At 43.7% G+C, this 26,567-nt stretch overlaps 1 protein-coding gene and 3 pseudogenes across 1 annotated transcript; 1 reads left to right on the top strand and 3 right to left on the bottom strand.

Annotated features, from left to right (window-relative positions):
• Nucleotides 1–2,581: 2,581 nt before the first annotated feature.
• Nucleotides 2,582–6,569, bottom strand: cplane2 (ciliogenesis and planar polarity effector 2). Its single transcript, XM_053868455.1, has 5 exons — nucleotides 6,348–6,569; nucleotides 6,068–6,220; nucleotides 5,681–5,805; nucleotides 5,443–5,582; nucleotides 2,582–4,943 (listed from the first exon to the last, which is right to left on the bottom strand). Exons 1-5 carry the CDS (start codon nucleotides 6,445–6,447, stop codon nucleotides 4,739–4,741), a joined length of 723 nt encoding a protein of 240 aa, XP_053724430.1. The 5' UTR covers nucleotides 6,448–6,569; the 3' UTR covers nucleotides 2,582–4,738.
• A 973-nt stretch (nucleotides 6,570–7,542) lies between these two features.
• LOC128761329 (U2 spliceosomal RNA) lies at nucleotides 7,543–7,694 on the top strand (annotated as a pseudogene).
• A 1,507-nt stretch (nucleotides 7,695–9,201) lies between these two features.
• Nucleotides 9,202–18,177, bottom strand: LOC128760419 (uncharacterized; annotated as a pseudogene).
• On the bottom strand, nucleotides 9,665–9,817 carry LOC128761330 (U2 spliceosomal RNA; annotated as a pseudogene).
• Nucleotides 18,178–26,567: the final 8,390 nt, after the last annotated feature.

Here is a 26,567-nt window from a genome sequence, read left to right as displayed (position 1 = left end):
GGGTCCCGATGTTGAAGCTGAAGACCACAGGTAGGTCCACTCTGTCACTTAGGCGACTCAGCATAGAGTCTGCATAATGAAGAGCACTGTTTTAAAAATGTGATTTGTATTTCCCTTTTAGTCAAAGCGTCCTGCGTTTCAGGTACAATTCAAGTAAAAAAAAAATCTGTATCAATGCCAACTCAAGACTGAATGTGAAATCAGATATCACTATAGACAGAGACTAGACCTCAGAGTGAGTCATCCACTAGGTTTTTTCTTCTGTGGAGACTGAATGAAATTTAATAATCCACTGCTGCGCACAAGCCCTTTTTATCTCGTAGGGTTCGATGACTACTAAGACCAAACTCCTACAACGTTTCATAACATCTATGTTCGAATTCCCAGCTTCTCCCTGAAGAATTGCTATACTGCATTACTGTTTTAGATGTGGACGGTGGAAGAAAGTAAAAAGAAAAGAAAAAAAATCACATCTGAAATTTAGTCATTTCTTCACTTGTAATGAAGCATGTTATGTGTTGCTATTGACCGTAGCCTCCAGCCACATGCTTGCATGATGTTTCAGCTCTCAACATTTTGGTCCCTACTTCACCTGAATGTGAGCTGTCCCAGACAATAGTTCCATGCCTGGGACGTGCTCTTCTTGGTTGTACTTGAAGGCATAACATCATGGTCTTGGCAATTAAACAATAAATATTTTTCCTCTCCTTGCAGTCCTGTCATAGACATTTCAGCAGCTCTCAGGTCAGTGGCTTTGATGGGGAAACTTGATTTTGTTAAGACCTCTGCAAGGATGCTCAGCGAAGAAGATGACTCAAAGACCTCAGTGGATCCTTCAGGCCCAGAAAGGTAGACACCAACTCTCCTTTTGTTCATGTTTATGATGATATCTAAGTGTCTACATTGTACTGCAGCATGGACTCTGTGGAGGACGAAGAACCAACCATGAAATTCCAGTCAATGTTTGTCCATAGATGTAAGTTGACGTTCTCCTCAGAATTAAGTTAATGGTGGAGAGCAACTCTTCCATGGCATGTCCTCCTTCACTGCACAGGTCCTCTGTACCAGGACTACTGCCTGCAGTCAGTCAGAGACGACCTGCACAGACTTCACTCCAAGGGTTTCATGTCAGATCTGATAACCTCGCAGTATCTGAAGAACCTGCAGACCCGTCTGAGCCCTCTGTGCTTTTCTGAGCCTGCGACTCTGAAGTGCACCTCCACGCCGCCTCCTCAGCCCATCAAGGTGACTCCTTGTACACTGTGGCAGGATCTGGACGAGGTGAAGACAACAGGCCTCCTGCACATGCTGACCCACAAGGAGATCCGCCTCCAGGAGGTGAGATCCACTCAGACGATTTCCAGGTGTCTTATTCAAAGTTGGTAACAGCATTTTGTTTCAAGACAACCTTCGAGCTGATTAGCTCCGAAGCGTCTTACTTGAGGAGTCTGGGCGTCACGGTCAACCACTTCCATGCCTCGAAGGCCATGAAAAAAAGCCTCACTCCAATGGAGCATCACATTTTGTTCTACAACATTGGACATGTGAAGGAAGCCAGTGAGAAGTGAGCAACAGGTTTTGAATCAGGCCGTGCCGAGATCAAGAGAGGTGTTGTGGATCATGATGGCATTCTGTAAACTGTGTGGGTCACAGGTTCCTGATGGATCTGGAGGTTCGGCTCGGGGAAAACGTGGTCGTCCATGAAGTTGGCGACCTGGTCCTCAAGCATTGTGCGGACTTCCACCGCCTCTATGTGCCTTATGTGACCAACATGATGTATCAGGAGGCGCTGATCAACCAACTGCTGTGAGTTCAAAAACACTTGAACTGAAAGACTAGATGACATGTGGAAAGGGTGTGCCACAGACTCCATCCTTCCCTCAACCATGAAGAAGCACTTTGCGATCCTCCATCTGCTCCACCTTGGGAACGTGTATTTTAATGTATCCAACTGAAATTGAAATACTGGATATACAGAGCTCTCCCAAGGCAATAGGGAGCCTGCCTTCCGTCCGTCCATAGGGCCAAAGCTTGGGGAAAAAATATCATTGGAAGTCTAGGGGGAGACCAAAGTGGTTTTCTGGATCACACATCTGCTGTACCTCCATTTAAATAATGAATAATTACATGACTTTTGTCTACATTTGTCCTGTGATTTAGGATTTATTTGCTTGTGAAAGTAGTTATTTGGACTACAAATCAAACGTTGCATGCAGAATCCGACTGCTCCGGTGCCAAGGCAGATGCTAATGGTACTGAACTGTCAAAGGTAGAAGCTAGCAAACTTGACATGGTTAAACACTGTGACCCTGTAGAGCTTGTCCCACCTGCTGGCTGGCCTGCAATGAGCACTGTAGTTCATTACTACACATCTCACTAAACCTAAAGTAACTTTTGATGCCAGTGGAAAAGCAGTGCTCTCAGGGCATTTGAATGTATCTTTCAAATTCAGACATCATATTTGTACGGAAGAGGATTAGGGCCAGTGAAGAGAAAAAAAAAATCTTATTTTAATCTCTGAATTCTGACTTTAAAGTGAGAATTCTGACTTTTTTTCTTCACTGGCCCTAACCCTCCCCTCTATTTCAAGATATGGTGTATTATAAGATCTATTAGAAAATAATTTTCTAACTTGATAACTGATCTTTCTCTTGTTCATAGTTTTTGTTGTGTTCATAGAGTTTGTTGGTGGAAGTAGAAGGGCGGGACTCATGTCACAAATGTTGGTCCAAACTATAGTTTTATTTACAATGCTGTATCTCGAGATATTCTATTGTAGCAAACAATGTCACTGTTGTGTAGTTGCATCGAAGCAAACACATTTTTATTTTACAACATAAATTGGAGGCACAAAATAAAAGTCGGCTAAAGTCCATAAAAGCAGCAGAAAACTGTTTTCAGCTCAAATGTGCAAGAATGATGTGCTGCACCGTTACGTGTTGCCCCCCTCGACGTCATTAAATGTTGCTCAAATTAATTTAGAATCCAGTCATTTGTGCTCATTACTTTCTGTTCTGATCTGGACTTTTCTGCTTGTCAAGTCAGCAGAACCGAGACTTTGTGGTGTCACTCAAGAAGCTTGAAGGCCACCGTGTGTGTCAGCGACAGACTCTCAAGTCCTTTCTGGTGTTGCCCTTCCAGAGAATCACTCGGATCAAGCTCATTTTGGAGGTACTGGGTGATGTGCTTTCTTTTTTTTATTTTTTTTTTAAACAGATCAAGATCCTCCTGATTTGGTGGATTGTGCACACAGACGATCCTGCGGCTGACAGCACCAGATCACGCTTCTGTCTCTAATCTGGAAAAGGCCAAGCAGGCCATTCATGAGGTACCCAGGCTGATTTCAACACTCCTGTCTTCTAATAGCTAAAATAAAACGTTTTAATTCACTAGATTTTGTCCAACTGTGACAAAGAAGTGAGGAAAATGAAGCAGATGGAGGAGCTGGTTTGTCTGGAAATGTTGCTGGATTTCGGCAAACTTAAGGTTCCTTCTTTATTTGTTCAGATTGTGAAAATGAGTTCAATATGCTGAGATTGTGGCGTCTTGTATGCAGGCATTTCCTCTGGTCGTGAGTGGACGTATTCTGGTCCACCAGGGCTCGGTGAAACAGCTGACCGTAGAGAGCATCTACAAATCAAGAACCTCATTTGTCAACGTCCACCTTCACCTCTTCAATGACCTTTTGATCATCTCTTCGAAAAAGTTCAGTGTCAAGGCATTTTAACTTTAGGAGTTCCATGATACCTGAGCTAGTTACTGAGAACTTGAAGGAGCAAAGATGGACATGGCGTGGATCGTACAGACTCAATTGTCAAAGAATCAGAAGCATTTCATAAATTGTTTCCTCTCTTTGCCGCCAGAGACGAGCATTTCCTGGTGGACGATTACGCTGAATTCCCCAAACACGTTCACATGGAGCAGCTGAAGACCGAAGTCCTGGGTTTACCCTCAGAGTCCTTTCTGCTCCGCCTCTCCCACAGTCAAACCGGACAACCGACCGCTATGATTCTGACCACTCGGACCAGGTATAGAGAATCCCAGCCCCATCACTTAAACGTTGTGTTGACATGGCATCTTATTGCAGGTCTGAGAAAAAGTCATGGATGAAGGTGCTGTCCTGTAAAACTTGAAGAACAAAAGGTGTTTATTTTAAGCGAAAAAGTTCCTATTTTAAAGACCTTTTTAAGTCCTTTTACTGACACTTTTGCTTTGGGATGGGTTTTAAGTTCCGTAATGACACAGCAGTAGAGAAAAAGGCTTCAGTGGTTGTCTGGTTGGGACATTTAACACTTGCAAATGTATTTAATTGGATATTATAAGACACTTTATGCACACAAGTATAATGCACTGATTTTTATCTATCAATAAATAAATCTTGTTCCACAGCTGACCTTCTGCATTTACTGTCGAAAGGCAATACTTTATCCAAAGACACAAAGTACAGTCACTGAGTCAAGTTATTTCAAACTAGCTGAACACAACATGTATTTTGTAGAAGTCTTTGACATCTAACTAAAATGTGACATCGACCTGTGAGGCGTCTTCTTGCGACCACTGTGACCTGGTTCTCGGATGTTCCATGCACGTCACCACTCTCCAAACCAGCAATTTAGTGAGCAGTTATAACAGGGATCCGCTACGTCCCACACACAGTGTGGCCAGATGAACCAGCTGGTCCAAGTCTCATATGTACTCCTAAAAATCATATTCGGGGACCCAAATCAGAAACCCTAACCTAGCAATTCCTGTTGTGGCGGGTGGAGCTGGCAGCGATGCAGTCCTGCTGCCACAGCTTCTCCGCCAGGCAGTCAAGCAGCGGTGCTACATCATCCAGACCGTCGCTGACCTCGCCACCTGAACGCAGCACCGGCAATCCCCACGTCTCCTGGAACTGTCTCACATCCTTCTCTGTCACATCGCAGTGCATGAACAGATCAAATCTGGACAAAACGGTTAAGGAAAAACGCCAATCTTGAGTGTATATACAGGAGAGTAGATTTCAGTTGCTCTAAACCAAGTGTCAAACACAAGACCTCGGGGCCAAACTGGGCCTGGCCAGTCCTTTCATGTGGCCCAAAGTTGCAGACACGCAGGTGAAAACTGCGCATTTTGAGCGCTTTAAGGTCAATAAAACACCTGTGATTTCATCAGTTGGATGAGGCAAGACTCATTTTGGCAGCATGGCAACAAATATACAGACACTTCCATAAACAAAAGCTGATGTGGAAAACAGTTTGCGCTTCTACAGTATATAATGTCTGATGGACAGAGGATAATCATGATAGTTTTATCCTCCAAGAGTTAAGTCAAGCTGATCTCTGACTCCTGTTACAACACTGTCAGTGCAACTGCATTTAAGACTTTGTGCGGTTTGACATCCTTGTTGTTTTTCATCAGTTGACAGTGGAATATGTTCTTTTGGCCTCACAAAAAGGATACTTGGTTCCAACAACTAGAGTCACCATTTGACCCGCAGGTGTACCATTCAACTTGGCAATTTGATTTGATAGATCATCAAAAGAGGATCTGTCCGTGTAGGAAAACAAAAGGATAACAGCATCTGCTTGCTCCTCACAACTCTAAAATAAAAAGAAATAAAAAAGGTGAATAAACCAACATAAACATTCACATATTGGTGACAACTGAGTTTCCAGTTCAATCCATGTGTCATTCTTACAGGAAAGAGATGGTCGAATCTTCGCAGGGCGTTTTCTCCACAGTCCCACAGCTGCAGACGGAAGAAAAGTACTCTGCCACTTTCTCTCAGCTTCACCGGCCAGTACACTACAGTGGTGTTGATTCCTAGAGAACAACAAATGGACAACAACTTCTCCATGTTAAAAAGTGAAATTGTATGAGCAATGCAATCTTGATACAGACGACTCTGATCTATATGAAGTTGCACTTTTAATGAGCGGCTTTATAAATTTAATCGAGGGTCAGTGGGTTATTCTGAGTTGAATGAAACTTGTTTAATCTATGTTTCTGTGCTACAGCAGCAACTACGTCATTTGTCAATAAAGACACAGATTGTTATAGAAATCTAGAGTCAGTTAGAACCCACCAGTGGTTTCATAGTGAATGTTGGGGATATCCAGGCCTGCGAGGCGAAGAGCCAGCGAGGACTTCCCCACACCACTTTTCCCGGTGATGAAGACCTTGTAGTGAACAGTGTCCACAGCAGCATGAGGAGGCATCACGGGAGACTCCAGGAGTCCTTCCACATGGAACGGCACGTTAAAAATCAGCATGACCGTGAAATGAGAGTTAACATGCCGTGTATGTACAATACCTTCGGTTCGAATAGAAGGTCAATTCACTGTGTAACAGGCAACTCAACTTACCAAAGCGCTTTCGTCTTTTCTTGTGGAGTATTTTGCTAAAATATTCTTTACTTTCTTTACATCGATGCCAGTTCTGCACAATAACAGACCCTTGGCTCATGATGGTGATATAAAAAAAATCAACTCCAAAAACGATTTGTAAACACCATATTACTTATAAAACTTCACGTTCTACGAGCATAACTGCGAAGAAATCCACATCTGTTTACATACGAGCCACGCCGTCTTCTTCTCCTGGTGTGTAGCGCTGTGCTTGTTGAAGCAACGCTAGTCTTTGCCGCCATCTATCGGTGAGGTGTATTAAAAACTCACCACTTAGAAAACTGGAAACATTCGACAACCTTTTTCCAAAGATTTTGAGGAACAGGTGCATCGTCGCCCGTCAGCATAATGTAAGTTTCTCTCTCCAAACGAATGCCTGATATTTTGGTGTAAATTAGTGGTAATTCATTTGCGGTGTGGTTGTTCAGGTTGTGAGGAAGATAATGAACGTTACCTGCGTCGGCGCTGTGTTACCTGCACGTCACTTGACCAGTACGCGATTCAGTATGAGTTCTGGAAACATCTGTGCTGATAATTTGAAAAATATTGACGGCTTTATCGGTTGCAGTTCGCGTTGCGATTGTTATACTTTGATAGAATTTGCCTCAGTGGTCGCTTTTTTCTAGAATGATTCACAAATATTTCCCTCAAACAGTCACCTTTAAGCAGCTCCCTATGCGTTAGATAAAGCCGTGCTACTATTGAATGTCTTTGTCGTATATAACTTCGAATACAAGCTTTATTTACTGCTTGTGGGACAGGCAGTGGGTTCCCTTTTTCCCCAGCAGAGGAAGTGTCGCTTCTCAGAGAATGTAGATGTTAATTTATATGTGTCGAACGTAACGCTGATGAATGCGGTTGATTCTAAACGTAACATACACACGAAGGTTATGTCGGTGATATTATGTTGTAACGACTTTTGTCACCACGGTCGTTCATTGGTTATTAACTTCCCACATGACCAGAAGTTTGACTTTTCTAAGTGCGAATTGAAGGCTTCATTCAATGTTTCATTCGCTCGCGTGTGGGCACAGATTTGAGATTGTGACATGCGTGTTATCCTACAAAGCGTCATTTTGGGATCATGACCTTTGTAACCATTGATATAGAATGGTGTTGGAAGAATGGCTCCTGTTTTAGAGCCTTTGTGGGTGTAGCTTCTCAGCCTTTTGGCTAAGATCAAGTGTAGTATCAGTTTAATATCTGAACCGTCTCCTACCCGGGGACCATATATGATTTTTGGAACAGGGAGAAGGACCAGGGGCTTGCTTCATTCACTCCGAGTGCCAACCTGGTATTGCTATAGAGAGTTTTCACAGCGCGTCATCAAAACCGGAAGCTGCCATGTTGGAGATACTCACTACTCAGCACAGAGCGGTACCGAAGGCGATTCTGCAGCGTTTCCTTGAAAAATTGTGAATTACTGCCATGTTTTGGATTGTACGAATCTGGAAAAACATTTGGAATTTTATCGACTTCCAAAAGTTATGACAAATCAAGGAGAACAATGCCAGAAGTTGTCGAAAGAAAGGAGTCGTATGTGGTTCGCGAAGCTGAACCAGGACCTTTGTGGCAAAACTGTGGATAACGTCCGAATATTGTGCTCATTAGAAAAAGTATAGCCTAAATGACTGTTAATTACAATACAATGTTAATTTGCATTGTATTGCCGTGGAAGAGAGTACAGAACTTTTATCAGAATATGTTTGATGCCAACCCACAGTTTTCAAAACGTTCCCTTAAAAAGCCATTTCTCTCTCTCACACACACGCGCGCACACTCAAAATGTTACAAATACGTCACATTCTCATATAAGGCGCAAATGTCGTCGATTACTCAAACACCACACAGCGGAAAATTTGTCCCAGGCAAAGTCCAAGCTCATGTTGGAGTGAGGCATCACTCACCTTACGTATGCTCCAACGACTCCATGATATGAAGGAGCCCATTGGAGCAGCAATGTCTGGCCTGAGGACCGAGATAGCGCCACTCACAGTGGAGCAGCACAACATCATCGGGGAAACACTGAAATTCCAGGCACTCTTCAATGACGCTACTGTGGAGCTGTCTGCGGAGAAGAGGGTGTGGGGCTCTAAGGTGATTCCCCTTCTTTCAATGTTGTGTCATTCCCTACAGGAGGAGCAGATCGGGATGCTTCAACTGCTGGAGTCCAGAGAGATAGTGGAGACTATGAGGCGGCAATTAAAAGAAAAATGGCACATCGTACAAGCCATGAGTGTACACTCACTGTTGACGCCGTGATTTAAAAAAAAACAACCAAAAACTGGCTTTCGCCCTCCCAGCAGAGCAGAGGAGACAAGAGACTTGTGGCACAGTTTGCTAGAATCATAAGGGCCACAGCACCTACCTCCTCTGCTGCCTCCTTCTCTTCCCCCTACACCAGCTCCCATCATCCCCAACCACACCAGAAGCTCCTCCCTCTACGACTAAAGGTATAGGATTACAATTTTAATATTGTGCATACTTGTTCTATTTTGTTACTAATTATGCTTGTTTGCAAACTCTGGGAGCGATTTGATCAAAACGCCAGTCAAACGCGCTCCAGCTGCACGGCAGACTCCATTGTGACGGTGAAAATGTACCTCGCGGAGCCAAATATTCAACGTCATGATGATCCCCTCCGTTTTTTGGGGGAAAACGAAACATGTACATCTTAGCAAAAAGACACCTCTGTACCCCCACCACATCGGTGCCATGTGAAAGGGTTTTCTCAAACCCTTGGTGGTGTGCCAGAGTGCAAATGAACCTTCTTGAAGAGTTGATCAAATTCCTCTAAATTCTTCAAGACGTTTCACAGAAACACCAGCACTGTCACCTGCTGGTGGAATGACCGAACTGCAAATGAAGGTTAATCAAGTCTAAGCCCAAAGCAATTCAAATAATGAATAATGACTGGCTTATTATAGAAAACACTCTTAAGTCCTTCGCTTATGACAGCACTTTTATGCACCATCTTGGTCAAAATCTTTGTTTGCTCTCTGAAAGTGAAGGGCAATAGATCTGATGGCAGTTCGAGCAAACAAAAACTCAGCCAGCTCAGTTTATTTTTATTCATTTAAAATTGGTTTATTTTGTTCATTATTGTACCATGTAGCAAAGCACTCAGTTTGTGGGATCTTCACTGAAATTCGCAATAAAGCTGATTCTGATATAAACACCAGCCTCAATTGAACATCTAACTTCAACTCTGTTGTATGGCGAGTAAAAAACAAGCACATTACAGCACTGTCGGCATGAGCACTACTTATTTTGAACAGGGGTACACCGTTCCTGGAGATACTGCAATACCAGGTCGATGCACGGAGTGGACAGAGCAAGCCCCTGTTCAACCTCCCAGTTCCAAAAATCAATTTCATATGTGGTCCCCGCAGATATTAAACCAAGATTTACATTTATATAAAAGGGAGTCAAACTAAAGACAACAACACAAGTCATCTTGGCTGTTGTACAGTAGCTGGAGTACAGGTCGGACCACCGATTGACACACCCTCCAACAGACACGGCCTGCCCCCCGATGGCGGACTCAACCGAGTGTCCTCCCCATAGCTCCTTCCCACCTTCCACACCCGGAGAGCCAGGTCCATCGCTGCCTCGAGCTTTACTGTGTGACTTCAGTTCCTCTGTCCGGTGAAACAGAGGCCATTCTTCTTTGTGGCTGTGTCCAGGGTCCGATGCTTGCAGCGTTTATGGTTTTAATAGTTGTTGTTGCTGCCCTCCGGAGCACAGCCTCAAGGGTGATCTGCCTCTGCTTCCTTACGAGGTTCCAGGAGAACCAGACGCTTTTATAGCGGCGAGGGTGAGCCAGATAACTGCAAATTCCTTTGCAAGTATCTTTCTCTGGCTCACCCCATACAGCATCATCTGTGCGTTAGTTCTCTACCCATTGGTAAGTCCGGGAATTCCAAGGAACCGGCCATTGCCCACAGCTCGACGGCAGCACTGCACTCTCAGAGCAAGTGCCTCACCGTCATCAGATGCGCCACACCCTGGTCTGGGGCAGGTTGAGTGCATTAACATGCCCCGGGAGTGCATAACGGACTGGACCAGGAGGATCTCGTGAGCCACCATCCACGTAATCCGTCACACAGTTGTGGCGTCGCTGGAGGCAAGTCCACACACCGGACTCACTTGATCCCGCTCCTGCACAACAGACACAAAGGTTCTTGTTTTAGTTAAAATATTTAGATTTTCATTTTCGATCTTAAAAACCTTTAAAAATGTCTTAAAACCATTGGAGGGCGGCATATTAAAAGAGACTGAGCCCCAGATGAATTCAAACAACGTCCTTTCTACTGTTAAAACCACCCTTCTCGGTGGGTTAAAACTGAACATATCAATAAAAACAGGGGTAAGATGACTGACTTAATAATTAAAATTTTCCTTACTATGGTCAGTCGTCTTAGTCCCAAGTAGCTAGACTAACTTTGCCTACCAGTTCCTTCCAGTTTTCACCATGTCGAATTTGACCCCCAGTACTGACTGGGTCCTGTATAGAGAATCCTGTGTAGAGAAAGGACGTCAGTGCATAAAATACTAAAATCATCCATGTATAAAAAGCACTTTGCATCACAGGGGTAAAAATTCCTGGTAGTGGCGGGACAGAGGCATTTATCTTTTCTCAAAACCTGCGCCAAAGGTTCGATGCCAGCCACGTAGAGCAGGGCAGAAAACGGATAGCTCTGTCGGACACCGTAGTGGATGTCTACTGCTTTTGTTAGGTGGCCATTTACAATGCTTGCAATCTGCTTGTTATATCCGGGTCCAGCAGTCCCACCCGGTCTAAATATGAGTTGGATGTTTCTGTCCCTCGCAAGGTAGATGGTGTCTCGGATTAGTACGAGGTTGTTTGTGATCTTCCTCCCGGGTACAGTGCAGGCTTGATCCGGGTGGCTCATCGAAATACAAAGACATGCGTGATTTACAATCTACATTTAAAAGTGTGATTGGTCGCCAGGTTCTGATGTCACTATTCCTACTCTAAAAATGGGAAGTGCAGTCATTTTCTCAAAGTCATTAAAAACCGTGCTCAGGTTAAAAGATCACAGAACGTCCAATAAAATTCCACAGGGAGTCCATCCTCTCCTGGGCTTTTGTTTCTCTTAAAAGCTTTTATGCTGGTGGACAGTTCAAGGTCAGTAAAAGTTGAGTGAGTCAGATGTATAGTCATAGTTTCAGTAATGTGGTTTAAACTCTTTCTTGCTATAGATTTCTTTAAAATAATTTCATGACTTCATTTCTCTGCAACTATTTCCCCATTTTTTAAAGAACACATCCCTCCCCCTTTAAGATTTTTCTAAAAACAAATAGCGTGTACACGTTTCCCCCTCCATTTCCCGTTGCTTCTTAAAATGGACATTTTTTATTTGACCCTTTTGGGATAGAAAGATGTATCGTAAGCGTTTTTGCAGTGCCAACATGCGTCTGTCGTTCCTGTCTTTTGTCTTTTTACCTGCCTTCCTCAAAAAGGTCCTTAACTACACCATCTCCCATCAGTGTGCTCTTCTAAGAAAACAGGGGTCAATGGTGTAGTGAAAGTGACGGATGGTCTAGTCACGGATGCCTGCGTCTGTGACGTGGATATTATGAAAAATAATATCACCTCGAAAGTTTGGGGCACCACCTGAAATATAGTTTCCAGGAGACAATTAATTAATTAAGTGTTAATCAAGAGAGCTTAATAAACGGTGGTAACTTAATTATTAGCGTAATCAATCTATTTATCTGAAGTCACTACTCGTGATGTAATGTCCTTTGCTAATCAGAGGCTCTTAGATTGATTATAATACACTCCAAAGTAACGTGATCAAGACCAACGTAATTTTATAGATTTATTTAGGAATAAAAGAACAGAAAGAAACAGGAAAGATGCAAAGGAGAATGAGATGATCCCGACAATATCGCGATGGAAGCGTAAACCAGTTATGAAGCAATGTCAATACTGCATCAGACGCGTATGTAACTGATGGGAAAGTTGAGACGTTCTAGTCTAACTGTCAACCTCAGGCAAGTAATGATATTACAGAACCCCAACACACCAATCTGTGCAGAGATGACAAGCAGCGACTTACTTTGGCGATGAATGGAGGGATGAATGGGATGGATGGATGGATGAGAGGGTGATGAGTAGATGCAGAAGGTCGGTCAGGAGGTGAGGGAGGAGGCAGGCGGCTTTGGAGGGAGGCGTCCTGGTTCTCAGCGAGGTGACGAGGACACGCAGCTTCAGGCGTCGATGGCACTCTCGGATCGTCTTCCGGACCGCCGTGGATCTTTCGTCGCAGACGGGTTGATCGTAGCTGGCAGAGAGCGGCGTAGGACCGAAGGCGTATCTTTCTCTCGTGCCAGGTGATTCACCGGTCTGAACAACCTTCTAGAGTGGTCGCCTTAATGACACACTCCAGGCAGCGGAAGGTTGTTGGAAGTTGGACTCGCGTGCTCGTCACGGCCGCCGGCTGTGATCACGTGGTGTGACTGGGCCGTTCCTGAAGGAGGCTCTGGCTTGGCAGACCGCTGTACCGACGTGCAACTTTGGAGAAGTTCTCGATCACTCTCACACTTGGATGGGCAGCGAGTGGAACGCTGGCACGGCTTCAAGGGTGGAGGAGAAGCAAGAGTCTTTGCAGGAAACTTGAGCAGGAACCGTCGAGGAAGTTGGTTGTAAGAGGTGAAGTATCCAGAGGAAGCGGCAGAAGGAGGGCAAAGAGGGCAACCGAGGGCAACAGAGGGACAGAGGGGAACAGAGCAGAGAGGGGAACAGAGGGCGGAACTGAGAGGAGCACAGAGGGGCACAGAGGGCAACGGAGGGCTGAACAGAGGGATGAAACTCTGTAAACTGGGTCTTTTAAACTCTCATGAAGAGTCTCCTTGTCCAGTTTTGATTGGTTGAAGAAGTTCCATCACCTATTGCTGATTGGACGAGGATTTCCAAGCCTGGCCTTCCTCCTCCTCCTCCTCCTCCAACGGGGTCGTAAATTCCAGTCTTGAGATGGGAGATTTTGATCCCCCCCAGTACCAGAGTTTTATTTGACAATAAAACATTACCTGAGTTGTAAAGTTGCTCACAATCTGTCAAAACTTTCCTATCTCAATTCAAACATTCAAACGACACCAAACATGACCATTCTAGCACATTGTCTTCTTATAATGATCAACATAACAATCAACCATTCATGTCAAGTTTAACATCACATGTTCAGGGCATCTGGTTTGCTGGAACATCCTGTGGAAACCATGGGTTAAGTGGGAAACAAAAGTCCTTTTTCAGAAATACACATTAAGACACATTCACATACAAGTCTGTCTTTATTCATCTGGAACCTGGAGAAGGGGGAGCTGTGTGTGCCCCCCACCAAACAGGGTTCACGAGTTGGTCAGGGTTTTTCCTCTTACGGCACAGCATCCTGGACTGTTGCTCTAGTCTCTCCCCCCTTTGACCATTCCAATGATTTATGGTCCTTATCGGAGGGTTCAGAAACCTCTGAGCTGCCAAAGGCATGGTGGGAACCCAAGGAGATGTCTCCGAGTTGAAGTTACCCATTCCGGAAAAGTTCACCAGGTCCATGCTTGAATCTCTGGAGAAGGAATCACTACAATGGTGCATCGGTTGAGGGGCAATCTCTGGATAGCATGTAATCCATGTGAGAGCCTCCGGTGGTGTCACTACTGAACCATGTGAAGCCCTGCTGTCCGGGACGCAAAGTCTTAAAACAGTTGGTCAGTTTAAAATCCTTGCCGATCGCCTGCAGTAAAACCGATGTCTTGTCAACTTTAAAATCGTTCCCTGCTCCTTTTCTATCTTCTCTGTTCAAAATGCATTTAAAATCCTCCCCACTACTAAGGGTCACCTAAAACTAACAAACCCAATGCATTAAATAAATCATTCAAAGAATAAAGGTACTTACCAGATGCTGCTTCTAAAAGAGAAACAGTAGTAAAGTGCAGACAGTGTCTTCCTCAGTGAAAATGGAAGCAACTGATGACAGTTGGTCGTTTTTTCACCAATGTTACGGCCAAGGGCTGTTTATTTGTTAACCATTTCGCCAGGTGCCTATGGTTTGTCTTGATGACCTCCACCTGACTTCGGGAACCTTTAAATTCTCCAACTGGTACTCCTCAGTGGCAGCTGCTCTGTATCACAGTTGGCCCTTTACGTTAAGAGACTCGCTTGATTCTGTGTTTGTGTTGGCCACTGTTAGCGCCGTTGTGTTAACCTTTGTGATTGAATTTATGTGATTATTTTGTTTGTGCTGTGTTTTGTCATTTCCTATACTTGCTTTAATTAAATAACTATGTACAACAACTTGCTCAAATATTTAATTTTTTTCTTTTTACCCCAGCAGGGACATAATTGGGGGCTCGCCCGGGATATCTTGAGCAACGTGCAGGACTCCTGTTAAAAGGATACTGTTGTAAAGTTACTTTAATTGTGGTAAATGGTAGCTTCTCGTTTCTGTGCATTTCGGCACAATTTAGTTTGGGGTGGAAGGAGCCAATTTTCCCCACCAGGCCAATCTTCACAGCTGGCATGAGTCATTGAAGGCAGGTGTGTTTGATGGGGCTGCTCAACCAGAGTGTGCAAGGTAGATCACATTGAAAAATGCTTTGATTCAGTTTGGTTTTAGTGCTTTCCTTTCGTTTTTCTTCCTTCAATATAGGGTGTTGGAACAAGATTGAAATAGGTCAAACAAACAGCAATCTAAAGCTCAAGACACCATGTAAAAAAAAAAAAAAAACTTCTGCCCCACGACCTTCGTCACACTCGTAGGTGTCAGGACATGAACACAGGTGACATGCTGCACCGGCCGACATCTGTCATAAACCCAGCCAAAATCAATGGATTGTAAATCATCTCAAAATGTTTCATTATAAAATAGGTGGAAACAATTTTGCTATAATTTTAGTTAGTTGATTAGTTTTGTAAACAGACAATTCAGTTTGAGTTATGCAGGTCGGTTGCCTACTTCCTGGTTTGACGACCTTGTGATTGACAGCACATTATGATGTGCTGTTTATCGTCGCACAAAAATCTGAATCCACCTTTTAGTAGACAAGCGAAATGAGGGACACATTGATTGCCTTTTTTAATCCCACAACAGTCAACACCTGTGATGGAAAATTGTTTTTGTTCAAACTAATGCAAAGTTACAGGGTGAAGGCTGCCTCATTGTTTTTGGTTGGATCATTTCTCTTTATTTTCAGAACTGAGTTTCTCACAGATGCTCAGGGTTGTTGCTACATTCTTGTTTATCGTCAATGTTGTTGTCTACCACTCCTGTTCAGTGATTATAGTGTACGCTTGCCGAGAATCCCTCAGTGAGTGTCAGCTTTATGATTGTGTTCTCACTTTTTTGCGATGATTTTTCAATAGTCGTAAAAGACAATTCTCTCTCCAAGAGGTCCACAACAAACTGAAGTGGGATCCCAGGACATCCTTCCTCTTACTCAAATGAATGGACAAGAGGAACGACTGCTTCTGGCTCAGCTGTCACATTGGGATCCAACAAACAACGCAAATGCTGAATTATGGACGACAAATTTTGTATGCATTGAAGAGAGTTGTCTATTTTGAATAAGAATGCAGTTTGAAAGAGGTTCAAATTCTACCTACTGAAAAGACTCTACTTTCGCCGGATAAGTTAAATTGTAGTTGCTGATATCTTGAGTTATCTTTTTTTTTTGTGGGATTCATTTTTGTTTTATTTTAGGGGAGAAAAATGTAACGCTGTTTCCATTTGCTTAACCATAGTAATATGTTGGGGAAAAAAAGGTAAAAAAAAAAAAGCTACAAATTGCTGTGAGAGGGTACCGCAGCACAACTTTGGGATGGGTACCGATCGTTAGAATGGGATCAGGGAATAAAAATTGAGAACCCTTATCGGAGTCTGCCTCAGATCTGGGTCTGGGACCAAGAAGTGAAGTCGGGGATTTCACATCCGTTAATGAAAGTAGTGCTTGTCTAAGTCGGGGATTCATAGGACAAGGTCAGGGATCTGTGCCACATTTGTGGATAATAGAAGCGCTTATCTGAGTTGTGGACGAAGTGTAAAAACGAGGTCGGGGACCTGTGTTCCATGATTGAAAACAGTTTTTATTGTGACTAAAAACACCAACAATCACCACAAGATGACGCCAAACCTGTCCTCGCCACCGCATCACTGATTCATTCCAACATTGACATGGCACCGATTCCTCAGATGAGCCGCCCACGACCGTCCTTCTCAACTGAAAGATCTTCAGGAGGCAACACAACCTCATACAATTAAGACCATTGAGTATCCAGGCGTCAACGGCAGACCTGTTCTGAAATATGTGCGGAAATACGTGAAGCAGTCAAAGAATGTCATCCAGAATGGATGGTGGTGGTAATGCACTTGCAGACGCTGTAATGTTTTGCAGAGCCTGGCGTCTAATAGTATGGAATGCCAGAAGTAACAGAATTAAATGATAAACATGGGACGGGAAATGGAGACACCCACTGGAAACAAAGGGGAAATACACAAATACACACAAATAAGAATTATAGATGTGTATCTTTTTTTTGTTTAAATCCACATTCCCAACAAGTCCCACAAGTCAATTCCCAACAACTCTTCCCGACTCCTTTCTTCCTGTTAAAGGCTGTTGAGTGAAATCCTGTGCCGTCCAAAATCTGCACTGATTCAAGGAGGTTAGTGGGATATTTCAATAGCAGCACAACTGTAAAGGTGAGATCCTTCATTTCAGCAGTGTCACTGAATCTATTCAACTTTTATCACATATTCTTGACAAATATTACAGGAGTGGCTGAGCCGCACAACGTCATCGGGAAAACGCTGAAATTCCTGGCACTCTTCAATGACGCTACTGTGGAGCTGTCAGAGGAGAACACGGTGTGGGGCTCTAAGGTGATTCCCCTTCTTTCAATGTTGTCATTCCCTACGGGAGGAGCAGATCGGGATGCTTCAACTGCTGGAGTCCAGAGAGATAGTGGAGACCATGAGGTGCCAATTGAAAGAAAAATTGCATATCGTACAAGAGTGCACTCGCTGTTGATGTCCTGATTTAAAAAAAAAAAACAAAAATAAATTTTAATTTAAAAAATATTAAAAAAAAAAAAAAAAAAAAAAAATCGTCTTTCGCCCTCCCAGCAGAGCAGAGGAGACAAGAGACTTGTGGCACTGCTAGAATTAAGGGCCATAGTACCTACCTCCTCTACTGCCCCATCCTCTTCCCCCTGCACCAGCTCCCATCATCCACAACCACACCAGAAGCTCCTCCCTCTACGACTAAAGGTATAGGATTGCAATTTTAATATTGTGCATACTTGTTCTATTTTGTTACTTATTATGCTCGTTTGTCTCTCCAGGCAGCAAACTGATTTGCGATAAATATTCACCGTCATGATGATCCCCTCCACTATTGGGGCGGGGGGGACACGAAACATGTACATCTTAGCAAAAAGACACCTCTGTACCCCCACCACATTGGTGCCATGTGAAAGGGTTTTCTCAAAGGTGGGCTTGTTTGGAAATAGTTTATTTTGTTCATTATTGCACCATGTCACCAAGCCTCAATTGAACATCTAACCTCAGATCTGTTGTACGGCGAGTAAAAAAAACAAGCACATTACAGCATTGTCAGCATGAGCACGACTTATTCTGAACATTAGAGAGGGGTGCACCATTTCTGGAGATACTGTAATACCAGGTCGATGAGCAAGTGCCTTACAGTCTGAGGCGCCACACCCTGGTCTGGGGCTGGTTGAGTGCGTTGCCATGCCCTGGGAGTGCATAACGGACTGGGAGGATCTTATGAGCCACCATTCACGACAGGTCTTGTAATCCGTTGGAGAGGGCAGGGTTGTTGGCATTGCGCCACAGTTGTGGCGTCGCCATTGGCAAGTCCATGCACCTGACTCACTGGATCTCGCTCCTGCACAACAGACACAAGGGTTCTTGTTTAAGTTAAAATGTTTATTTTCATTCCATGTATAAAAAGGGCTTTACCTCTCTCCCGCCACTACCAGGAATTTTTCCCCCTGTGATCCATTTATCCTTTCTCAAAACCTACGCCACTGGTTCGATGCCAGCCACGTACAGGAGAGCTGATAATGGACAGCCCTGACGGACACCGCAGTGGATGTCTACTGCTTTTGTTAGGTGCCGGTTTACAATGCTTGCAATCTGCTTGTTATATCCCGGTAAAGCAGGCCCACCAAGTCTAAATATGAGTTGGATGTTTCTGTCCCTCGCAAGGTAGATGGTGTCTCGGATCAGTACGAGGTTGTTTGTGATCTTCCTGGCACGGCGCAGGCTTGATCTGGGTGGATCATCGAAATACAAAGACATGCGTGATGTTAAAAAGTTTACAATCTACATTTAAAAGTGTGATTGGTCGCCAGTTTCTGATTTGTCTTTTTGTAAGTGTCACTATTCCTACTCTAAAACTGGGAAGTGCAGAACGTCCAATAAAATTCCACAAGGAGTCCATCCTCTCCTGGGCTTTTGTTTCTCAAACGCTTTTATGCTGGTGGACAGTACGAGGTTGGTAAAAGTTTGAATCAAAGACGTATAGTCGTTAATAGTTTCAGTAATTTGGTTTAAAACTGTCTTAAACTCTTGCTATAGATTGATTTAAAGACTACATTTTTTTTTTCATTTGTCTGCAACTATTTCCCCATTTTTTAAAGGTACATCTCTCCCCTTTAAGATTTTTCTAAAAAAGTAGCATGTACATGTTTCCGCCTCCATTTCCCATTCTTTGCTTCTTAAAATGACACCTGCTTCTTAAAAGATTTTTCATTTGACCAGTCTCCTCATTAAAATCAATCCCATTTTGGGATAAAAGGATGTATCGTAAACGTTTTTGCAGTCCCAACATGCGTCTGTCGTTTCTGTCTTTTGTCTTTTTACCTACCTTCCTGAAAAAGGTCCTTAACTTAATCTCCCACCAGTGTGCTCGTGTTTCGTACATGTCGCGAAGGGTCTGCCACTCCTTCTACTGCTCCCGGTATTCCCTAACTAACTCCCTATCTTCTAAAAGGGAGCAGTTGAGCTTCCACAGACCTCTTCCTACCGTCACACCTAAAGACAGTGAAAGCGTGCAGGAGAGGATAACGTGATCTGAAAAGAAAACAGGGGTCAATAAGGCATCGGTAGGGGGGCAATCCCTGCTTAAAATGTAGTCAATGCGAGAGGCTCTGGTGCCGTCACCACTGAACCAGGTGAAGCCCTCCTCTCTGGGATGCAAAGTTTTAAAACAGTCTGTCAGTTTAAAATCTTTGTATGTCCCCTGTAGTAAAACTGGTGCCTTGTCAACTTTAAAATCCCCTGCTCCTTTTATCTTCTGTTCAAAATACAGTTAAAATCCCCTCCCACTACGAAGGGTCGCCTACCTAGCATGTGGGACTGCAGGTCTTCTAAAAGGTCGTACCTGTCGTTTTTGTCGTTAAAACCCATACACGTTTGACATTTATGAGCATTGACATGAATGTTTTAGAGTCGCTAAAATTGCCCGTCCGTCTTTCACCACAGTGCTGTCCTTTATGGAGATCAATGGGTTTTTTATTAAAATGGCCACGCCGTCATTTTTGTTTTCATTTGAGCTGCTCTATATGGAGGGCTGTGGCCATAACTCGCTCCATTTAAAATAATTTCTTAAAAAGGGCAGCCCGCGCTCCTGCAATAAAAACACAGCATTAAAATGTTTTAAAAAGGTTAAAACGGTCTGGGCTCTAACTCTTGACTTCACACTTCTCACATTCATGGTTGAGAAGGTGATAGACATGAGTATGGTTTTAAACAACAGGTAAGACTTTTTAAAGGACAGTTAAAAACATGATTATTACCTAATGTGAAGAGGTGGAGGAAGACAGCCTCTCCCCCTCTCACTCCTCCCGTGGCCCTTCACCACTATTTGGAGACTTCCCCCCATTTTGGTGGCCATTTTCCTTCTCTGCCATTTATGCAACCTTCAACTTCTTGGCAATCTCTGAAGAGGTGATTGTTTTCTCCAGAGGTTGCACTTTCTGCCATTGGTACAAGACTCAAAAGTATGCCCAATTTCTCTGCACTTGCCACAGAAGACTCACATGCCTCTACCAGGTGCCCATGCTCCCCACATCTCCGGCAAAGCTTGGGCTGACCCTGGTAGTGGATGTAGCCTCTATTTTCTCCCAGGACTATCAACTGTGGGGGATGTTTCAGGCCCTGGAAGCCCTGGGGGTCCGGCCATTGCTGAACCGGAACCCTCCAGGAGCAATTCCATATGCCACAAACTTGGACTTGGGGGTTCCAACCACTCCATTCCCAGTGGCTGAGAAAAGGACTGATTGACTGGAATCTGTCCAACTCCTGGCGCTGTCTTGCAAGATAGGAGGCCAGATCTACTTGCTCACTGGTAAGCCAGTAATTTTGATTCAAAAGAGTGGTGAGGTCAGTGACTTTGGCCCCACTTACTAGCTTGCAAGTTGGAATGTCATCTGTTGGTGTTAATATATCCCATGTAGGGTCTTTGGTTTATGATTGATGCCGCATTACTTGGTCGTCTTCCCTTTTTTTCCAGGGACGATCTGAACAAATAAAAATTCAACAATTGAATATTTCAAAGCAAGTAGTGAAAGTAAGCCAGACCTCAGTTAGTGACTTAATATGGTCAGTACAGGTGGACAGTAAAAATTGTATCTGTGTAGATTCAATTAATTTGGTACAAACATAACATGAATAATTTCATAAAAATCAGGGACACGTTTCAATGTGGCCCGTTGAGCTCAGCTGACATATGTTCTACTACCTCTTGAGAATCAGATGCAGGAACACTCGTTTCTCCTGCTGTATTCTGGACCTTCCTTGCCCTCAGTAAGATAAGAGACTATTGATCTCACAATGGAGAACTTCCCTGTTACAGGAGCTCTTAGAACACAGTGGGAGGGAGAAGGTACGAAAGGTGCAGAAATAACTTGTGACTTGTCAGTGACTGTGTTCATCTTTGGGACACGTGGCCTGTAGTTTGTGACCACCTTAGGCAGCAGTGGTTGAGAAACTGCTGCCTAAGTTTATCGGAGTATACGGCTTTAACTATCTTCAGCTCCCTCTGAAACCAATACTTATGCTCTTTGTAGCAGTTCCTGTCCCCACTCTCTCTCGTCTAATCTGGTGTTTTGCTATTGGAACTATGCACTCATCGTAGATGATCCATGAAGTCAATGTCTGTATACCACATTTTCACGACCATAAGGTGCACAGTATGATAAGGCTCAGTCTCAGTTACAGGTCTTATTTAGCACATACATAAGGCGCGGGCATGGTAAAACCTATATCAGTACAATAGTTTAGACTATGCATGCTGGCGTGCGTTTTTAAAAAGGCAGCGGGAGCATAAATTAGTTCTGTTGTACGTTGACATATTTAACAATGCCCTCTTATTTTTCGATCATCACCCACAAATCCGTCAGTGGGCATGCACATTGGAGTGGATGAAGAAAACGCGCCACCTTAACGTCACACCTCGTAATGCAATGAGTAGGTGGAGACACTCCCACAAAACAAGGGGGGTCACTCCAGCGCTATGTTCCCTCTAATCTGCGCGCGTGCGCAATTGCGCACAGCTGATACGATCTCAGCGCATGAAAATATCTACTGTGCGTAACAAAAATTCATCCTGAATTGAAAATAAATTACCGCAATTTCTAGACTACAGGACTTCGAGAAATAAAGCCTTACATCATTAGACCAATAAAATGAAGCACTCACAGAGCAGTTCAACCACGCGTTTCCTTTCCAACTGGCAGTTTCCACAGGTCCTCCGAGTGACATCGCTATATACACAATGGAACGAGCAGCAACTAGAAAAGCTGCTATTTGAAGTGAGCTATTGGAGCTGGCTGATGTTGAAGAGCTGATTTCTTTTAAAGTCGCTCATGCTGATGGCGACGGGTCGCTCACAGTGGTCCGGGTGACCACTCAGAGAGTGTGTGTTTGCTCAGACACATGAGAAATTAGAGGGAACATTGCTCCAGTGGCTGGAAGGGGAACAAATTAACTGCTCCTGCCAAGTACCCCGTTCTGATCAGAAACGTTAAATGGATTTGGAACGGTCAGATTTTCCGATCTTGTCCTGCCCCCCCACTCGACAAAGGGGGTCCACACCGCCATAGCTTCCAGGGTGAAGAAGGTTGTAATAAACTCTGTTTCACTGACATGTTGAATGAGAAATGAACAAGCTGAGATCCAAATATGCTTGTTTTTTTTTTTTCGCACTGAAGCTGTCAAACTTTGAGAATTTGCACATTTAGAGCAGAAAGTAGAAATAAGCCTATGGAGGTCAATAGCTAGGTGAGCGAGTACAAAGCCAGAACAGAAAGCATGCAGCACATTTGTCATAAATATTTACGAATCAACGACACATAGCAAGAGGGAACCAAGAATACTACAGAGATGCAAAGCAACCAGCACGGGATCAAAGAAAATCAAGCAGAGCGAACAGCAGAGTTTATGAGCAGGTGATCTTAATTGCAGAATTTGTCCCAGGTGTGTGTAGTTAATGGGTCGAGCTCAGGTGGAAACAAAAGTTTTAATGCCCCAACCTGCTTTAGATTGGGAAAAGATGATTTTACACTTCTGTCTCAAATGTTTCCTTACATATATATATATATAACCATTTTGCCATCAATAATTTTTCCCCTGAGTATCTATGAGTTTCCCAAATGTGCAGTGATATGAATCCATTGTTTTATGTCAGGTTCAGCAGTGTGTAGCTGCTTGTCCCCACTGGTGAAGTCGAGGGATGGTCCTTTTGAAAGTCCTCGATGCAACACCCGTCAAGAAAAGGGGATTATGTATCCCAACACTTGCGGACAATGCAGTCTTTTCTCCAACATGTCTCAAGTTTATTATTATTATTTTTGCCTTAAATTTGGGAAGCAAAAGTATGTCTCATATGATCCTTCAATCAGGATTCAACCTCTTTTCCAAATTATCTCTCTGTCATCCATATCCTCCTCTCTGATATGTGTAACTAATTTCACTTTAATAGATGAGGTTAGACAAGAAGCACCTTGGACAATGATGTTTGCAGATGACATTGTGATCTGTGGTGAGAGCAGGGAGCAAGTGGAAGATAAGAGAGAGGTGGAGGTATGTGTTAGAAAGGAGAGGAATGAAAGTTTGCTGCAGTAAGACGGAATCCTTGTGAGTGAATGAGAGGGACCCAAGTTGACAAGTGGAGTTACAGGATGCAGAGATAAGGAAGGTGGGGGATTTGAAGTACTGAGGCTCAACTGTTCAGGGCAATGGAGAGTTTGAGAAAGAGGTGAAAAACCGGGTGCAGGCAGGATGTGAGACAAATGGGTGTCAGCAAGGATGAAATGGAAAGTGTCCAAAAGAGTGGCGAGGCTAGCAATGTTGTATGGTTTGGAAACAGTGGCACTGAGGAAAAGACAGGAGGCAGAGCTGGAGGTAGCAGAGATGAAGACGCTGAGCTTCTCTCTAGGAGTGAGCAGGATGATGATAGGATCATGGAGCAGTAGATCAGAGGGACAGCGCATGTGGTCAGGTGTTTAGGAGACAAAGTCAGAGGCTAGATGGAGATGGTTTGGACATGTACACTATTTATATAATTTAGGATTTAATATTGTTTTTATTGTGAAAGTGGGACAGCTTTGTGTTTTTGTTTGCTGTTGTCTGTGATGTTTTTTGTCGTCTTTGATGCTTTAGTCACAAATGCATCAAACTCAAGGTCGCGTTTTTCTGTTTATCAGTAAGAATGAGTTTGTTATTCAGGCATGCTTGTAAATGTTACATACATAATTGAGAATGAATTTTTGTGTACAATACGTGTTGCCAGCACCTTTCGGACTGTTGCTCCATGCTTCCATCATAGCAACAGAGAAACTCCCACTTGAGCAGATTGACCACCAGGAATCCTCAAATCTAGTGCAAATCTGGAAAGACGAACCTTCACCACATTCCAAATTTGTCCTGCCGTCATGGGACCATTGTCCCGTATGTTTTCTAAAAACAAGTGAAAAATTACTGTTCCTTCATCAATTTCATATCCTAAAATCCCACAATGGGTCAGCATTCATTTTAAAGATTTTCTTTAACATTTTAAATCATGTTCTACTTTGTCAGTTAGTGCTTTTGCTGCAGACATCCATGGCCTTGTTGATGTTAAGACATAAAAAAGCAGCTCATTTTTAAATCAGTCCTCACCTGTCAGTGCCACAGAACATGCACTGTGGAGAGAAACATTGAAGTTAAATTAAACCTAAATACATTCATGATGTTTTTTTTTTTATGAATAAAAAGTACTGTCCTACTCAGCGGACATAATTGATCTCAGGTGTGTGTGCAGGCCAGCTCACCTGTCACTCCTCTGATTCAATGGTGATGTCCAATTAGAAGCCCAGCAGTGGTGGGACTCATTGATATAAAAAAACTTTATACTCCTCTAAAGACGGCAGATTGTTGTTGTTATTGATGAGCATGGACTGTAGTGCCGGTTTCAATAAGTGCTGCTCGTGCAGCGCTTCATGTCATTTGTGTTGTATTTTGTCGTGTGAGCTGACTTCATGTTCTTAAGTCTGTTTCTGTCTGGAGAACAATCCCCGCTTTCTTTTCTGTATAGACTGTCAGTCTACATGTTTTAATCAGGGCCGTTTTCTCTGATGAGATCACGGGCCATTTATTTTGATTTGGACTAGTCCCTGCAGAAAATGAATCCTTTTTAGTAATTCTCTCTCTCTCCCATTAGAAGACTAACGTTGACGTTGTTCCATCTGCTCAAGTGAAACCGATTGCAGCGATAGGGGAGATTTACCCGCCTTCGCTGTCGAATGTGACCATGACTATAATACTGGATAGCAAGGACGGATTTGTGAAATCTCAGCTGTTGATGCAACAGAGGGCGTTGGCTGGATTTGGGGGTGAATGAATATTGGCCGTGGGGTGATCCAGTGCTGCTGTGGAGAGGGATGGCGCAGGGAACCGGGGGTGATTGTCCGACGTCTGGGGCAGTGGAGAGGTCTGGGGGCGTTTGGCCGACGATGTGGAATGGGGTGATGACGTTGGAGCAGGGTTAGAGTGCGGCATCCGTGTGGTTGTTGATCCCTCAACAGAAAATGAGCCCGTGAGGAGCTCGCGCAGGGGTGCTGAGGCCGGCGTCAATGTCTGCCACAGAGGCCGGATGCCAGGCGGGAGAGCTGTAATAGGTTAGAACGCGGTTGCACCCTTACCAGGCGGTTTCCGGTGCTCCTCAATGCTCGAGGGTTTATGTTCTCATCCTCGACAGCGAGGATGATGACACTATCATTGGCTAAAACAACCTTGTTTGGTGGCGTCGGAGAGTATTTCAGCGTTTCCTCTGTGACGACGCACGTGTCTATGTACACGTCCTTGTGAAAGGCTGTGTTCAAATCAGCCACCAGTTTGTTGCACTCCAGCTCCTGCACTCCAATCAGCGAAATTTTCCGGTGACTCAATGTCTAATATTAGTTATAATATTATAAGTTGGCACATATAAATTTTTTTTTTACCCATATCCCATTGAGTGAGATGAATGTGACTATCTATAAAAGACGAAATGAATGTTTAGCTTATAACGACAGAGGTTTATATCATTTTTATTTATTCACCTACACAGAGCACTAGTGTTGTCCATTTTGAGGAAACGCGGCGAGCGTGGTCCAAGAACTCGGAAGAAGTCTCAGGGGACACAGCGAGGGTAACCTCAAAACTGTAAAGTGTGGTCTGATTCTGGCTGGTAAAATGATGGAGAAATGGTTGATATATCAAAGGAAACGTATGATCAAAGTGAACACTTTATTATCATGATCCTTTGCCACTCTAAAGCAGGTTGCAGCATTAAAGCTTTTGTTTCATCTGCTCTCACCCGTTTCCACCTGAGCTCGACCCATTAACTGCACACACCTGGGACAAATTCTGCAATCAACATCACCTGCTGATAAACCCAGCTCTCTCCTCTGCCAGAGCTTCTTTGATCTCATGCTGGTTGCCTCGCATCTCTGTAGTAGTCTTTGTTCCCGCTTGCTTTGTGTCATTGTTTTGTAAATATTTATGTTGGATAATTTTCAGTTCTGTGTGGTTTCTGTTCTGGCTTTGTACTTGTTCAGCTGATTGCTATTGACCTCTACGAGCTAATTTCTACTTTCTCTTATTGTGTGAA

This window comes from Synchiropus splendidus, chromosome 6 (genome assembly GCF_027744825.2).
Source record: "Synchiropus splendidus isolate RoL2022-P1 chromosome 6, RoL_Sspl_1.0, whole genome shotgun sequence".
In the NCBI taxonomy this organism is placed as follows: domain Eukaryota; kingdom Metazoa; phylum Chordata; class Actinopteri; order Syngnathiformes; family Callionymidae; genus Synchiropus; species Synchiropus splendidus.
The sequence above is the reverse complement of the archived record's forward strand: the minus strand, read 5'-3'. Positions and strand labels throughout refer to the sequence as shown.

Coding starts and splice junctions, on each gene's coding strand:
- cplane2 (XM_053868455.1), bottom strand. CDS start 6,447: ATGAGCCAAGGGTCTGTTATTGTGCAGAACTGGCATCGATGTAAAGAA. Junction 5,583..5,680: donor GATTCGACCATCTCTTTCCT/GTAAGAATGACA, acceptor TTTTTATTTTAG/AGTTGTGAGGAGCAAGCAGA. Junction 4,944..5,442: donor ACTCTAGTTGTTGGAACCAA/GTATCCTTTTTG, acceptor CGTTTTGTCCAG/ATTTGATCTGTTCATGCACT.